The 17012-nt window shown below is 44.3% G+C and overlaps 1 protein-coding gene across 1 annotated transcript in view; it reads right to left on the bottom strand.

Moving 5' to 3' along the window:
• The window catches only part of LOC138961846 (EF-hand calcium-binding domain-containing protein 6-like), a 53239-nt gene that overhangs the window by 3147 nt on the left and 33080 nt on the right, over positions 1–17012 (bottom strand). The window contains exons 16-30 of the mRNA XM_070333518.1: positions 16932–17012; positions 15910–16077; positions 15259–15430; positions 13249–13500; positions 11494–11729; positions 10797–10893; positions 10038–10156; positions 8651–8884; positions 6879–7034; positions 6369–6561; positions 3866–4051; positions 3094–3327; positions 2433–2603; positions 1644–1845; positions 345–532 (exon numbers count right to left, since the gene is read on the bottom strand). The exon at positions 16932–17012 is cut by the window's right edge and continues 80 nt beyond it. Coding sequence (XP_070189619.1) covers positions 345–532; positions 1644–1845; positions 2433–2603; positions 3094–3327; positions 3866–4051; positions 6369–6561; positions 6879–7034; positions 8651–8884; positions 10038–10156; positions 10797–10893; positions 11494–11729; positions 13249–13500; positions 15259–15430; positions 15910–16077; positions 16932–17012 — 2689 coding nt within the window. The remainder of the gene's footprint in view (positions 1–344; positions 533–1643; positions 1846–2432; positions 2604–3093; positions 3328–3865; positions 4052–6368; positions 6562–6878; positions 7035–8650; positions 8885–10037; positions 10157–10796; positions 10894–11493; positions 11730–13248; positions 13501–15258; positions 15431–15909; positions 16078–16931) is intronic.

Raw genomic sequence — 17012 nt, 5'->3', positions numbered from 1 at the left:
AGAGAGAGGAAGACAAAATTCACTGGTCAAATTTATCATTCTACATTTTCTACACTACGCTAGTTTCTGATTCACCATATCTCATTTTCTATCCTTCCCTAACTTCTGACTCCTTCTCCTGTATCACAGGATATTGAAACGATATGTTCAGTCTGTATATCATACGATTTCTGTAGTTGTTGCTCATTCCAAGTTTCTTCACTGAGATCATCTACCTTCAAGAGTAATTTTTACATTTCTCTATCTACACCTACTTCCATTTAGTATATTAAATAAGGCAACTCAGAAATCCCCCCCCCCCCCCCCCCCACACACACACAAAGGCAAGTAAATGCAACACTTACAGGAACTCTGAGGGGTTGCAGTTTCTTCCTAGCGGTGATGGCTGACCCATCCTTGGGCCGCATGGAGATCATGAAGTGTCGCAGGAACTCGCTGTAGCTGAAGCGGCCGTTCTCCTTCATGTCGTACTTGGTGACGATGCTGTCAAAGTCCTGGGGGGGCAGGTCGATGTTGTACTGGCTCAGCAAGTCTGAAAACAATGTTGTACCAGTTGAAGCTGAAGTACAGTAAAACCCCTCTTTGAACCCTAAATCTGAGAAAATCAGGTCATAAAAAGGAGGGAGTCTTAAAATGGGGGTAAATTTACAGAGGTTATCAACAGAAATCCTGAGAAATCATGGTCGTAAAAGGGAGTGAGTTTTAATTAGGGGGGGGGAGGGGTGTAGCTGAAAAGGGAGGTTCCACTGTAAACAGAAAACAAATCAAATTTTGAATTATTTGTTGACACTGTTAAAGTGTGGTGGGGTGAAGTGTGTGCACTTTTTGAGCAAGTCTGTAACTGGCCACACACCAGTCTTAACTGCTGAACTAGACAAAACAGCCTGACTGCAACAGACCAAGTACCCATTTCATGATAAAGGTAAGCTTTTTGTTTTTTGAAAGAAAGTAACTCTCAGATGAAAATTCTTCTCTCCTATGATCAGACATGGGATTCCGAAAAAGTGATAATTAAGGAAAAAGAAGGTGGGGGTCTGAAGACCCCCAGTAGGGTCCAGGGGCAACGCCCCTTGTCGGGATCTGGGGGCGAAGCCCCCAGAAGCTGAAGGTTTTTAGTGTTTTAGACACACAAAAATGGCCCTGAAATGCATATTTCAGCTTAATCATAGAGCTTCTATATCAATGGCAATAACAACAATTCAAACAGCAGGGAAACATATGGAAGAAAATTTTCTCAGCGGATTTGCACGAATCTCAAGAATGATCCCTGGAGCCTAAAAATTTACAGAATTCCGTAAATTTACGGAAGAATCCCATGTCTGTATGATTGAGAAAGCTGCGCAGGCACAATGGTGCAAGTATCACTTTCAATAACACATTTCAGGTAACAAAATGTTGCCAGGTAAATAGAGTTCCTGTGACAACTGTGAAATTTAAAAATACCCTCTACACACAAACTCCACCTACCCCTCTCCAAATTTTGACACACAATCGACTTTAAACAAAGTATATACAGATGATTTTGTTGCTGACTTCATCAACAGACAAGCCATTGTTCTCAGATATATTTTGTTGGTCTCATTAATTCTAAAACTAAACCTGTCCAGATGAGAAACCTTGACCAGAAATAAGACTCCACTGACCACCGAACTCAGACACGCTGATGGTGCCGGTGTTGTGGTGGTCAAGGTTACGACATTGTCGCTGCATGTCCTTCCAGTGTCTGAACACCTTGTCCTTCAGCCGCTGTTCTGCCGACTCAGCGTTCACCAGCGGTGTCGCACAGCGAGAATTGGCGCGGGAATATGAACGAGACATCTGAGAGGCCGGTCTCTGGAGGTTCATCTGCACAATAAACATGGTTGGTTGTGAGAAAATGTGTCTTTGCAGTCACTAGTGCATGTACTTGTCTTGGTATAAAAAAGAAGACACTGGCTGAACTGAAGTCGGTGTCTTTAAGAATATGCGAAACATCCAAGAAATAAACAAATTTATAGTTTGAACCAATGAAAAAATGGAATTCCTGTTGACATCACTTCCTAGATTTGCCTGGTATTTCTGTAAGGCATTTGCTGGTTGGTCACACTATTTACTGTGTGACGAGATATACCCATCATGGGAACATCCCGGTGATCGCCCCTAGCACTGAAGGGAGGCATCCCAGATAACTCCGGGAGCACGACCAGGGTTAAGCTTTCCCACAGTACAGTGGAACCCCCCTTTTAAGACTCCCCAATTTAAGACTCCCTCCCTTTTAAGACCTTGTTTTCTTAGATTTTCTGTTCATACCCCGTGTAAATGTACCCCCATTTTAAGACTCCCTCCTTTTTCAGACCTGATTTTCTCAGATTGTTAGAGGTCCTTAAAGAGGGGTTCCACTGTACATGTGAGAATGTGTAAAGCTGGGAGAGAGAAAACAAGAGCCAACTCACCCTGGACCCAGGTCTGACAGACATGGAGGTGTATGGCCTGCGGTTGGTGTCAGGGTTGGCCGTCCTTGGCGGGGAAGGTATGCGGACGTCGTCGCTGTAGTTTGCCAGGAAGTCGCGGTAGTTGATGTTGCCGTACTCGTTGACCGGGGACAGGTCCCATACTCTCTCAAACTGCAACACACAAAGCAGTTTATTATGTAAAACAGATTATGAAAATGTTCCTTCCATTACTTCATTATCCCATTGCTTGGAAATCCGGGTGGCTTCCTCCCAGTGGAAAGCTAGCAGCAGCAAGAGTGGCGCTGCCCAGGTGTGTGTATGTTTGGATGTAATCAGTCACCTGCACTTCTGGCACAATGATGAGGTCTTTTTTACATGCCACTGTTGTGCATGGGGGTGGGACATAGATACCATCTCTGAGTCTGCACATAGAGTTGACTTGTGTCCGTCCTGGCCTGTATTCGAACCTGTGACCCAAGGATCACAAGTCCAGTGCTCTACCAACTGAACTACCAGCCACCCATCCCTGTTGCTCTCCCCTTCTTTTTTTTTCTTCAGTGATCGATGATTGTTGTGTGTTGCTCCCCCCAAAACTACTATCTATACCTTACATATGTACAAACTAAACAAAAATCTCGCTAACTGATCATGTGACCCTCACCTGCTCGTCATTCAACCTCATGACGTGCTTGTTGAGGATCTCGCGGAAAGCGTCCCGACTGACTGAACCGATACCAGCGTAGTCAGCATCCTTGAGGTCTCGCATGATGGTCGGTTGGTGAGAGCGCACGGCTTCCTGGATCCTCTCCTGAACCTCGTCCACGGTCACCAGCTGATACACAGGCAGGGGTGGCGCGTCCTGCAAGGCCTGCACGGCCTGGTCGAACCGCATGTGCTGCAACATACATGGACAAATTCATAACGGTGGTTTCTTCTTCTTCTACCCACAGTTTGTAGTCCTAAGTGAACTTGAGTCAAACCGCATGTGCTGCAAGAAACATAAAAAAATTCATAACAGTGCCAGTGGGTTCTTCTTCTTCTTCCTCTTTTGCTTTTTCAGACATCCACTCCTGTGGCGTGTATGAAAGTTAACGTCCTCTTCAGAGCCATCAGGTCGAAAAACAGTGAGTCAGTACATGGGCAGAGTACATCAGTTATGAGACTGCTAGCAGAATGTACTGGTAGCACTACTGGTAAGAAATCTCAGACAAAGAAAAATTCATGGTTTCATTACAAACTTGAAGACAGTCAAAGACGGTCGGTAGGTCTGTTTCTTGATTGACCAAGGCCACCTAGTCACTCCATACTTGACGAAGAAGGAAAGGGAGAAAGACATAGAAGAGACCAGAAGGAGGGAAAGAAAGAAAGAAAGACAGAAAGAAATACAGGAAGAGATGGATGGAAACCAAAGATAGTGGTAACAGGCAACTCACCTCGTTACCAATGTAGTTCCTGAGGAAGGAGGCGTAGTCCACACAGTTGTCGGGGCCGATGGACATTCTGGCCTTGACCCTGCGCCACTGGTCTGTTGTCATGCGGAAACAGTAAAGGTCAAGGATGCGTCGCAGTTCATCCACGAGAACTCTGCCTGTCTCCCCTTTGTCGATTGCTGCTAGAGTCTGGTGGGGGAAAAAAATGACTGACAATTTACTTTACTTTACTTTATTTGGTGTTTAACGTCGTTTTCAACCACGAAGGTTATATCGCGACGGGGAAAGGGGGGAGATGGGATAGGGGAAAGGGGGGAGATGGGATAGAGCCACTTGTTAAGTGTTTCTTGTTCACAAAAGCACTAATCAAAAAATTGCTCCAGGGGCTTGCAACGTAGTACAGCAGTCCCTCTCATGAACGGACACCCTTGGGCCATAGCAAAAGTGTCCGTACATTGCAGGTGTCCGGTCACGGGAGGGGTGACCACACCACCCCCTCCACCATACATTCACACAGAGACACACAAACAACAGGATTGAGTCAATGCTAATCACTTCTTGTGGCTACCAAACAATAACAACAAACTCCTAATACTTCTTTAAACGATCTGTAAACATGATTTGTATGAAAAGTGTTGAAAAGAAGAGATCAAATAAATCCTCAAGGCAGTGAACACACTCACCATGCACTGACATACGAAAGCAGCCACACAAACACAGCACAGAGGAGCGTGTGCAGATGCTTTGCAAGAATAAGCTTGAAAACCAGTTTGAATAAATAGTAGCAGATAGAGCTGCATGTCATAATCATGTAATTTATTTTCTTCTTGTCTGGCTTTATTGACTGCATGCCGATCATGTGGCATGGCAGTGACTTTTTTTTCACTCTTCAGTCGGAAATACACTGTACATAACACAGCTCCCACTCTCCCTCACTAATGCCTACCCCAAGCCGTGACAACTGATGCTTGGAAATTGTGTGGAAGAGAACACCTCTCTATTTCTCTCCAATGCTCTTCCTGCTGACATGTAGTGACACCAGACACCCCCACAGAGTTTAGCCAGCTACCCCTCCACCCCCCCCCCCCCTCTCATTCCCTCCAGCCATGTACTGTTTGGGGCTGTGGCCAGAGAGGCCAGCTGCACTGTTCACTCAGAGCAAAACCAGTTGACTGTGTCCTAACTTTTGACAAAGCAAGACAACTGAAGGGTTCATAGATTAGGCAACCGATTCACTGGTCAAGGCTGAGGGGAAACAAGAGTATCTTGTCAATGAAAGAGGTTACATACAGACACACGATGCTGAGAACTGTGGCCGGTTTTTCACTCTCTTTCGCTCAGGACCTTCATCGACTGTGGTTTCTGTTGATTACGTCCAACAGACAAGAATAAAGAGCACAGTGCAGTTTCATGTTGGCATCTTCGCATACATGTACTCCACTCCTGACCAAAACTACCCCCCCCCCCCCCCCCCATCTGATGGGTACACGTGCACTCAAGTTATCAGTGACTGTCATCACGCCATTGCGGCTGTGATCTTTGTACCAAGAGCCGGACTGCTCTGTTATCGATTTTGTTGTGAAAATTTGACGATGGTCTGTCCGTACATTGGAGGTACGACCTGCTGTTGGGACCGAAAATGAGTGTCCGCGTCCACGTTTTGCAGGTGTCCGTTTAAGGGGGGGCAAATATAGAAGGAAAACACTCCGTGCCGAGCAAATGTGTCCGTACATGTCAGGTGTCCGCTCACGCCGGGGGCCGTACATTGCAGGGACTGCTGTACAATATATGACCTTACTGGGAGAATGCAAGTTTCCAGTACAAAGGACTAAACATTTCTTACATACTGCTTGACTAAAATCATTACAAACATTGACTATATTCTATACAAGAACCACTTAACAAGGGTAAAAGGAGAAACAGGACCCGTTAGTCGCCTCTTATGACATGCGGGGGGCAGAGAAATAAGGATGTGGAAAAGAAGACTTTTGGTAAGTGAAATAAAGGTGATGGATCCAGTCAGGTAGAAATAAGACAACAAGAAAAGAATTGGAAAACTGCAGGGAATAGTAGGGAGAGTTTTCTTGGAAGGAAATATAGGTGAAAGGACTGGTAAGGCAGAAATAAGACAAAAGAAGAGAAGTAAAGGGGTGGGGTAGCTCTGTTTAAACGCTCCCGCCGCGTGAAGGCGACCCCATGGGAGCGACTGACAATTAAAGATTGTTCTTAAAGAATCAGAAAACAAGAAAGGTAAGTTGTTGGAACACTTTTGGATTTGTTCTTAAAGACATAATATCGATTAAATAAAAACTAAGACATCACTTTTTGACCCTCTCTTTCAAAGTAAAATCTCTTACGTCAAAAGCAAAACAAAGATCAACAAGACATAAAATTCAACAAGATCTTTTTCATAAATAAAGTTTGCAACTGAGCTTTTCTTTCAAAGGAATGTTTGAGAGACAGTCTAGGTGGCACAGAGAAACTTGCAGTAACTATTCTTCCTCACCCTGGAGACATCATCAATATTTTTCTCCAGTTTCTGCCTCAGTTTGTTTTCAGCGTCCTCTGCAGTCAGCTCTGTGTACTCCTCAATGCGCACTTCAGCCGGTCGCCGCCCGTAGCTTGACTTACGGCCGTCCTCGAAGGCAGCCAGGAACTGACTGTAGTTTAGTCGGGCCTTGTCTGTGCGCAAACCAATCCTGTAGAAAATACAAGGCACATTTCACCAAACTGGGAATCTTTTTTTTTTTAAACCACGCTAAATCCTCATAGAAAGATGACTGGGGGGAAAATGACTTGTTGCAAAATAAAAACTACTGCAAAAAAAACACTGTTAGGAGCACAGAAGTGAAAACGACTTCACCATGACAAAAGGCACGTGTGTGCATGCAGATACATACATCTGTGTGCAAACGCCAAACACCCACATCCCCACGCACAATGTGTACCCCTGTTACACACTGTATATCTCTAAGCAACATTCAACCCTGCTAATTTGTTACACTGTTTTACTCACATGTCAAGCAGCAAGAAGAATTCTTCGTCTGTGATGTAGAAGTTTTGTTCCACCAGCACTTTCTGGATGTCGTGCACAGACAGAGAGCCGCGGTTCTGGGTGTCGTACTTGCAGAAAGCTTTGTATAAATCAGCATAGCTGTCTCGGATCTTGTCCCTGTTAAAACAGTAAATTAAAGATAAGTGCTGAGAAATGGCAAAAATGAGGAAACATAGCTTACTGAATCAGGTTTTCTAGGAGCTGACCACAGAAGGCACAAGCATGACCGTGTCTCAGTCACAACAATCAATTAATAAACTACAAATTCTGAAAGTGAAACATAAAACAAAGCAAAAAACAAAAGCAATGGAATATTGAAGTCGGGTTTTTTTGGGGAAAAACCCCCAAAAGGAGATGAAGTAAAAACAGTTAACTCAATTCTGAGGTTGGACAAGTGGTGAGTAGAACTAAACCCCCTGAGAGAAAAGGCTGACAAATGGTGAGTAGAACTAAACCCCCTGAGAGAAAAGGCTGACAAATGGTGAGTAGAACTAAACCCCCTGAGAGAAAAGGCTGACAAATGGTGAGTAGAACTAAACCCCCTGAGAGAAAAGGCTGACAAATGATAAATAAGACAGAGGGCTGGGTGGCTCAGTTTGTAGAGTACTGGATTTGTGATCCAACCGTCACCGGTTCGAATCCACAATGGGAAGGACACGAGTCAACTGTATGTGCAGACTCAAAGACAGTGTCTGCCCCTTGTCACAACAGTGGCACGAAAAAGACCTCGGTCTTCTCCCTGAACTTCAGGTGGCTGTCTACATCTAAACACGCACACACCTGGGTAGCGCAACTCTTGTTGCTGTTAGCTTTCCACTGGGAGGAAGCGACTCAAATTTACTAGCAATGGGATAATAAAGTAAAGAAGACGTTGACCTAAACCTCAATTGAAAACGTCTTGAAACAGCTGAACGGTTTTATCTCCTCTTTGGCTACAGGTAGGGATCTAATTTTGTCCTGCCACCGTGTGGTCCATACTTCCAAGCTACACACCAAATTTCAGCTGAATCGACCCATAAACAACAGAGATCGATATACTTTCTTTTCTTTCTTTATTTGGTGTTTAACGTCGTTTTCAACCACGAAGGTTATATCGCGACGAGGGAAAGGGGGGAGATGGGATAGGGGAAAGGGGGGAGATGGGATAGAGCCACTTGTTAAGTGTTTCTTGTTCACAAAAGCACTAATCAAAAAATTGCTCCAGGGGCTTGCAACGTAGTACAATATATGACCTTACTGGGAGAATGCAAGTTTCCAGCACAAAGGACTAAACATTTCTTACATACTGCTTGACTAAAATCTTTACAAACATTGACTATATTCTATACAAGAACCACTTAACAAGGGTAATAAGTGAAGAATTTTATGGGTGAGAAAAGGAAAGTAAAAGGACTTTGGGGAGGCAGAAATAAAGAAACAAGAAAAAGATCCTAATTAGGTTCACGGCATCGAGAGTGATGCGACCTTCTCTCAGAAGTTAGTAGAGAAGGCTCCCCCATCCACCACCCGGGGGACGCGCCTCTACGCCAATTAGGGGGCGCGAGGGATCGATATACGTGATTATGGACAAACAGACAAACAATAATCATACAGAAAAACAAACAAACAGACAGACAGACAGACAAACAGACAGACAGACAAACAAACAGACAGACAGACAGACAGAGTGAAAACTATACATATCTGAAATGAAATAAAAATAGACACAAAAAATGCAAAAGTGAGTCACTAACTTGAGCTGCCGGATGACCTCTGTGGCGGACATGTGCTCGGTGAGGTTGGCCTGTTTCTGCGTGATGCCCTCGTGCCGCTGCTGCTGCAGGGTGTTGTGCAGCTCGATGTTGAAGCGACTCCCGTCGATGATGCGCTGGCTGGGGCCGACAAAGTCACCTGGGGCGTGTTCAGGTGCTCCCAGGTGTTCCAGGAAGTCGCTGTGAGAAATGAAGCCTTTGCCCTCTTCGTCATACCTGTGACAGGTACAGAACTGATGTTATCATATTAATCTGCAAGTGAAACTCACATGTCAGTGTGTGAGGTTAATGATCCTTACAAGCACAGTTCCATTTGTCATGATACAGTGGAACCTCCCTTTTTAAGACCCCCCACAGACTTCCCCTTTTTAAGACCCCCCACAGACTTCCCCTTTTCAAGACCTACATTTTGTTCAGATTTTTTTTTTTTCTTCAACAACTTTTTATTCAGGCAAGCACAGATTTATGACACATTCAAAAGCATTGTCACTGATAAGTCACAGCAATGACATTTTGTTCAGATTTTGTGTTCATGACCTCGGTAAATTTGGGTCGGGGATATAGCTCAGTTGGTAGCGCGCTGGATTTGTATTCAGTTGGCCGCTGTCAGCGTGAGTTCGATCCCAGGTTCGGCGGAAATTTATTTCAGAGTCAAATTTGTGTGCAGACTCTCTTCGGTGTCCGAACCTCCCCCCGTGTACACTACATTGGGTGTGCACGTTAAAGATCCCACGATTGACAAAAGGGTCTTTCCTGGCAAAAATTGCTTAGGCACAGTTAATAATTGTCTACCTATACCCGTGTGACTTGGAATAATAGGCCGTGAAAGGTAAATATGCGCCGAAATGGCTGCAATTACTGGCCGTATAAAATTTCATCTCACACGGCATCACTGCAGAGCGCCTAGAACTGTACCCACGGAATATGCGCGATATAAGCCTCATTGATTGATTGATTGATTGAAATTTAACTCCATTTCAAGACTCCCTCCCTTTTAAGACTTGGATTTTTTTTCTTCAGATGTTAAAAGAGGTGTTCCCCTGTCATCTTGTTGTCTAATGACTAATGTGATCAAAAGATACCAGTTGGGTAATCACCCCACAATCTTTCAAGTTATATATTTTCAAACTTATCACACAAAGCTATCAGCTGGAAAATTGAACACAATTCAGCTCAGGTAGACAAGTCATACAAGTGCAGCTTGAAACAAAATTCGGCCTTCTGTAAAAAAAATAACTTGACCTTCCTTCTCCACAAACCAAACAACCATGAGGCAGACAGCACAAAACCAAAAAGTCTGCTTTTTCTTTGAGCAAGTCCCATGCCCCAAAAGAAAAAAGGTACAACAAACAAATGAAGAATTTCGTACCTGGCCCACAGTTTCTTGAAGTCGTCATCGTTCATGGGCATGACGAAGCGGTAGAGAAGGTCGCGCAACTCTCGCCTGGAGATGATGCCGTTGCCCTTGCTGTCTATCTGTCGGAAGGCCTGAGAGCAGAAACCAAAGCACCCACGTCAAATATATGTTGTTGGTGTAAAACATCAACTGCCTACAGATTTATATTTACATGCAGAAAGACGGGCACTCAAAGATAAGGATCATATCATCCCTCCTCTTAACCAAAACAGTAAAATACAAACAATGACACAACCATGCTCCTCTACCTCTTTGAAAAACATCAAACACATGTGACAGCGTGATGCAGTAGTCCCCCTTTCACAATGATGGAGTTGTCTGCCAGCCTTGAGCGTGTGCTATTTATAGAAGCTCTTCGTTTTTTGTGTCGCCAGTTAGACACCCGTGAAATTTCGTGATCTGTTTGTGATAGGGTGTGGTTGCTGTCGTCTCCTGATTTGCTTTAGCAAACGTTAGAGCTCAGCAACAGGATCATTTTTATAACGCTAACAGTTTAGCCCAAACTCACTCCTATGTGAGTGGCTTGGTCTCCAAGGGTGAATTGAGTGTTTCACAAGCTTGGTTACAAAACGAAAGTCACAAGTTCCTGCACACTCTAGTCACTCCATGGAAAGCTTACAGCTTAGCTTGCTGCCACATTCATTCCATTTATTTCCTTTCAGCTGACATCTGTCCTGAGATTGAACGCACATCACAAACAAACTTTTCTACCTTGGCCAGGTCGTTCCATTGTCTGTAGGCCTTCTCTTTCAGTGTCTGGTGGGCTTCTTCTGCTGTCAGGGGTTTGGGTGGGAAGGTCTCGTTATACCTGCAACAACATCAACACACAGGCCGGTGTGCAAGACATCCAACGAACTTGTACGATAAACTGGCTTGGAAGGTGAAAGCACCCAAAAGCATCAAAGGTAGCAGTCCAATTCAAGAAAATGGAAATAGTTGGATTGAAGATGCCAGTATCATCCAGGTACAACATACCCAATCCCATCCCCCATCCCTGAACAAAATGGTCTGAGGTTTAAACAAAATAAATGTGCCATGTGGCTCAGTTGGTAGAGCACTGAACTTGTGATCCTTGGGTGACGGGCTTGAATCCAGGCAGGGACAAACACGGCCCAACTTTATGTGCAGACTTAGAGAGAATATCAATGTCCCACCCCCCTGTCACCACAGCGGCATGTAAAAGACCTTGGTCATTCTGCCATAAGTGCAGGTGGCTGATTACACCTAAAAACACACACCTTCTTGTTGCTGCTAGCTTTCCACTGGGAAGAAGCGACCCGAAATTCCAAGCAATGGGATAATAAAGTGATGGAAATATGTGAATAACTAAAAGTCATGCAAGTCAAGACCAACCTGTGTGGTCCAGCAGCAGCACTGTAAACAAGTCCCTGCAAGAAGGAAGTCTCACCTGTGAACGGAGTTGAGCCATTTATGTCCCTCGGCCGTGTCCCGGACCTCAAAGCGTTCGAGGAACTCGCGGTAAGAAATGCGAGTGGACTTGGTGATTCCATGTCGCTCGCACATTTTCTCGTACTCCTCGTCAGACATGACGATCATGAAAGAGTCAAGCATCCGCCGGAAGTTCTTCTTGGTCAGGCAGCCGCTGTGATTGTCGTCAAACTTGTAGAAGGCACCGCGTAAATTCTAAAATGGGAAGATATAATAAAATACACTCTGGGGTCGGTCTTTCTCTAACTCAGGGCAACGTTATTTGAACAAACAAACGAAGCATACAGAAATTAATGCAGTATCAGAATTTATATCCACGTTGATGGTAGTAAAACTGTGCTGCAGCAAAAGTATGCGCTTTACAAAATCAAACAGACATACATATAATAAATTATAGCTACAGTAAAACCTCCCACTAACGACCTTGAAAATGTCCAGAAAAATCGGTCGTAAAAAGGAGGGGTCTTTATTGGGAGTTTGGGAGGTATAATTTTTTTCACAGAGGTGGCAACTGTTGGGCAGTTCAGTCTTGAAAGTTGTGTCCGTTATCCTATTTTTGTTCCCATTTGATGTGCATATGAATAAGCATGGTGTACGTGCATACACCAGCGCACAGACGGGCAGACATAACACACACACACACACACACACACACACACACACACACACACACACACACACACACACACACACACACACACACACACACGAGCGCATGCGGTCTCATAGCTTAAACTCGGTGATTGACCCCGGGTAAGAAGGTCAGTGTATGTAACCTGGGACAGGAAGAGTTTCCTCTCAGACATCAAAGGAGACCGTCCCATAGGTAAAACTTGTTCATTGGCAAGTATGGGTCATTGGCCCGAGGTCTCAGTTGGTGAGCACACACTCACAGAATACGTACACAGCAATTCATTATTGAGATGTTGTGCCCCTACCCAACCCCTCCCATCCCCTCCCCCTACTTCGAGGGCAGTCCTCCAATAGGAAGGTTTCCGCCAGTTATCTCTTCGAGGTTTTGGGTGCTTACAGAGTACCGTGCCCCTTGCGGGGGCATCAAACATCGAGGTCACAAGCAGGGTCAAGGGGAAGGTCGGCTGGGCGGACAGGAGACTATTCTGACAGCAATAAGTGAGAATAACAGCCGTGGGCCACTGGACTTGCATGCACTACTGACTACAGACTACCACCCCTGACTCTTGATGCGTGACTATTGGGGTGCGTGTTCCGCGCGTGCTGGGTAATTACGAACTTTGACACTCACTGGTTAAAAGGTCAAAGTCGTTATTGACCCTAAGTTGGTAGGTCGGTCGTCGGAAAAAGGAGGGCGTCGTTCTTGGGAGGTTAGTTACAGTGTGAAAAGCATCCGTGCCGAGAAAATCGGTCGGCAAAAGGAGGGGGTCGTTCTTGGGAGGTTAGTTACAGTGTGAAAAGCATCCGTGCCGAGAAAATCGGTTGGCAAATGGAGGGGGTCGTTTTTGGGAGAGGTCGTTACGGGAGGTTCCACTGTATCTGCACATTTCTTTATTTAAGAGGACGCAAAGAAACACTTGACATTTCAAGTCAAATGATGATCTTGGCTACAACAATCATTACCCCAAAACTGAACAACCACTTCCACAACGACAAACACTGAACAACTGCTTCCATAACGACAAACCGCTTCCATAACAACAAACACTTAACAACCACTTTCACAACGACAAACACTCACAGCAAAGTTCTCTCTCAATTTGCTCCGGAGTTTGTTCTCCACCTCCTCAGCTGTCATTCCAAACTGGTCACCGCGGATGGGGTTGACGCGGTGGTTGCCGTTGCGAATGAGGTTGCTGGCGTCTGTGGGTCGGGGGTCACCAAAGTTGAGGACGAAGTCCATGTACTCCATGTGACCGTTGTGGAGGTGGAGGCGAGACATGAGTTCCTCGTATTGCTGGTTCGTCATCAACATTCCTAAATTGGCTAAAATCTGAAACACACACAAAAAAACCTCTCTGAACATTGGTTCAATTTCAAAGAAAATTGTTTCCCTAGCTACAGCAGGCAGGAACTAGGTTATGTCTGCATGTGACTCACTTCAGAGAAATTAAATGTTATTTTATTGTACTGTATTGAAACATATCCCATGACCTTCCTTCTTTGTTTCTGTTATTCTAGTGAGCAAATCTAGCCCAATATTGCCGAGTAAGCAATACAGTAAAACCTGCGAGCAAAGGACGCTCTTGGGGAGCCTTGCCACTGTCCTTTGTAGCAAGGTGTACTTTCTTATGAATATGAATGCGCTAAAAAAAATTGGAAAAAAACACACCAACAGCCAAATGAATTACATGATTGTTTGTTAGTGGTAACATGTAGTTTTATTGTATGTATGTGTGCATGTTTATATACATGTAAATAGAGTGTCTATGCATGTTTAGTTCTTTCATTTTCTTTCATTACATGTGATAAAAATGAAAACCAAAACTTGATGTTCAGAAAAACAATTGTTAATAAAAATTCCAAACTGTGCATTAGTCATACAGAAAGTGACAAAGAAAAAAAGTTCAAGGATAGTCTGCAACATGTATGTACAAAACCACAATCAGTAAGTTTATCACTGGGGTTTGCAGAAAAAGTCACAGAGAGAGAGAGAGAGAGAACGAGCGAGCGAGAGAGGTGCAATCGGTTTCTTACGACCTGAAGCAATGGGCCATTCACGGGAAGATTCTTTGATCGAGCTGTTGAAAACCACTCGAAGAGTTCTTCGTTCAACTCATCATAGGTTGTTTTTCTTCTCATAACACATGTTGCCGTCGATCTGGCACCCGCAATTTGTGTTCGATTAGCTTTTATGTTGGAAATTTGAGTTTTTCTGCAATTCAGCTCATCAGCAACTTTTTGAACGGACAGCTCCTTGTCCAATTTCTTTATGACATCGACTCTCTCTTCTAAAGTCAAAATTTTTCGTTTTGGCATGATGAGACGAAGACAAAGGATGAGACGAAGATGCACCACAGTACAGAAAGTAGAAACCCGTGGTTTTTTTTTGAGTTCACGGCATCGACCAATGAGCATGCACCATACAAAAATCAACTTCTGTCAAGTGCTGTCATTGGCTTACAAAATAAGCTTCTCGCGCGTTCACATCGCCAGCGAGATTGTATTTGCAGAACCAAGATGGCGGACCAGCGTCTGCTAAAAGCTGTCTGCTTCAAGGGTTTGTACGTTGTTGACAAGTAACGAACCCAATCGGGACCAAACAAGGGTGTCCGCGTCCGCGCCTTTGAGGTGTTCACTTTTATAAGGTGTTTTTGAGTGTAAAATACATCCGTCCTCACTTGAATTGTCCGTTATGCTAAGGTGTCCGCCAAAATAAGGGTCCGCTAGATGCAGGTTTTACTGTACCTTTGACCTTCGCTCTGATCAATATTCTGCACAGCCACAGTAAGAAAGAAAAGAAAACGATACACTATAAAAACTTGAATGAAACAATGACGTATGACCCAGTTTTGAATATGAGTCAGACGAAATTGACCACGTGATTGTGACCATGACCTCTCTCTGTTCATAATCCGGCCTGTAATTGTGACCATGACCTCTCTCTGTTCACAATCTGGCCTGTGATTGTGACCATGACCTCTCTCTGTTCACAATCTGGCCTGTGATTGTGACCATGACCTCTCTCTGTTCACAATCTGGCCTGTGATTGAAGCTTGCACTGATTCATAGGGTCAACAGGAACACTGACCTCTCTAAACTGCCGCTTGGTTATCCTCCCCTTGCCCTTTTTGTCGCAGGACAGGAAAGCTTTGCGGATCTCCGACGTGTGTTGCGACATCTTGTCCTTGATGCGAATGATGACTTCCTCGGCCGTCATCTCGTGGGTGCGAGACACTGCATTGTCGTCGATCATCTGTTGCCTGGAAACAGCATAAAAAAGATGTAGATTCCAGACTATTTAGCAGAATCCATCGTATGTATTACAGGCAGCATTACTTTTTAGTTCATAGACACGGGTTAACTGATCTACACCCCAGGGCTAGGCAATTGTAAGGTATGGTATAGTATGTGCAATTAATAAGGAGTTTAAAGGCTTGCTTGTTTGTGAACTCTTCTTTTCTTTTACAGAAAAGCTCATTTGCATAACTAACACTTCATCATTTTGGCAGATATGGGAACAGACTCAAGCAAACAAGCAAACAAAAAGACAAAGAAACAGCAATGCCTCTTTGAAAAACCATCAGAGCAACAAATCAACTTTGCCCTTTACCGGTCATCTTTACACACATGCAAATCTAAACATATCTGTTTACAAAAATCTAGAACAACTGGTAATTGATGTATTTCCATGTACATTCAGTCAGCTGCATTCCAGCTTCAGAAAAATATCCTTGCTTACCTGACATACTGATCCGTCTGACGTCTCATCTCAGCGCGGCCACTGCTGTCCATGATCTGTGTGCTGAGACCCACAAGGTCACCAGGTCGTACGTCGACCTTCAACTTGGTGAGAAACTCCACATAGTTGACCTTGCCCTCTGTCCTGTCCTCGCAGCGCTCTAACAAGCTGCAGATGGAAAGCAATGGATGTCATATTTTTTTCCCATTCACTGCTTTTTCTGTGCTTCTTTCTTCATTTTGGAGAGGTACAATAGGAGTGTTCAGCCTCTACAAGCATTCACTTATTTTTCTTTAAGAATAAAATGTGCAATTGTTTAACTTTGAATTGTGAAACTGCAAATAAAGAATAACGGCACAGATTCATACCAACAAACAGCACTAGCATTTCATGATGTAATTTTCTTTACCAATGCTTTGGTTTTTATACACTTAACCCTCAAACATTCATAGATTTGCCTCTGTAAATATAGCCCCATTAATACCGGATTTTTCTCAGGTTTTTGGAGGTTTTAAAAGGGAGGTTAAGGATAAGGATAAGATTTTATATAGTCCATGAGGGTAACCTCACAGAAATTCGGGCTGCTTTCTCCCTGGGGAAAGCGAGCTGCCATACAGTATACGGCGCTACCCATTTTTAAAATTTTTTCCTGCATGCGTGTATTGATGTTTCCAAGCCCTGAGACTTAATGCCGTGTGAGATGGAATTTTTTTACACTTTATTTCAAGTCACACGGGTATTTGGTGGACATTTTTATCTATGCCCATACAATTTTGCCAGGAAAGACCCTTTTGTCAATCGTGGGATCTTTAACGTGCACACCCCAATGTAGTGTACAACGAAGGGACCTCGGTTATATGTCTCATCCGAAAGACTAGCACTTGAACCCACCACCTAGGTTAGGAAAGGGGGGAGAAAATTGCGGCCTGACCCAGGCCTGAACACGCAACCTCTCGCTTCCGAGCGCAAGTGCGTTACCACTCGGCCACCCAGACACTGTATGCAAAGAAGCTTTGACTCACTGTGCATAGTGGTCATCAGAGATGGGCATGACCTGTCTGTCGATGACACGCTTCATCTGTTTGGGCGTGACGTAACCCTTT

Source organism: Littorina saxatilis, linkage group LG3 (assembly GCF_037325665.1).
Source record: "Littorina saxatilis isolate snail1 linkage group LG3, US_GU_Lsax_2.0, whole genome shotgun sequence".
Classification (NCBI taxonomy): Eukaryota; Metazoa; Mollusca; class Gastropoda; order Littorinimorpha; family Littorinidae; genus Littorina; species Littorina saxatilis.
The sequence above is the reverse complement of the archived record's forward strand: the minus strand, read 5'-3'. Positions and strand labels throughout refer to the sequence as shown.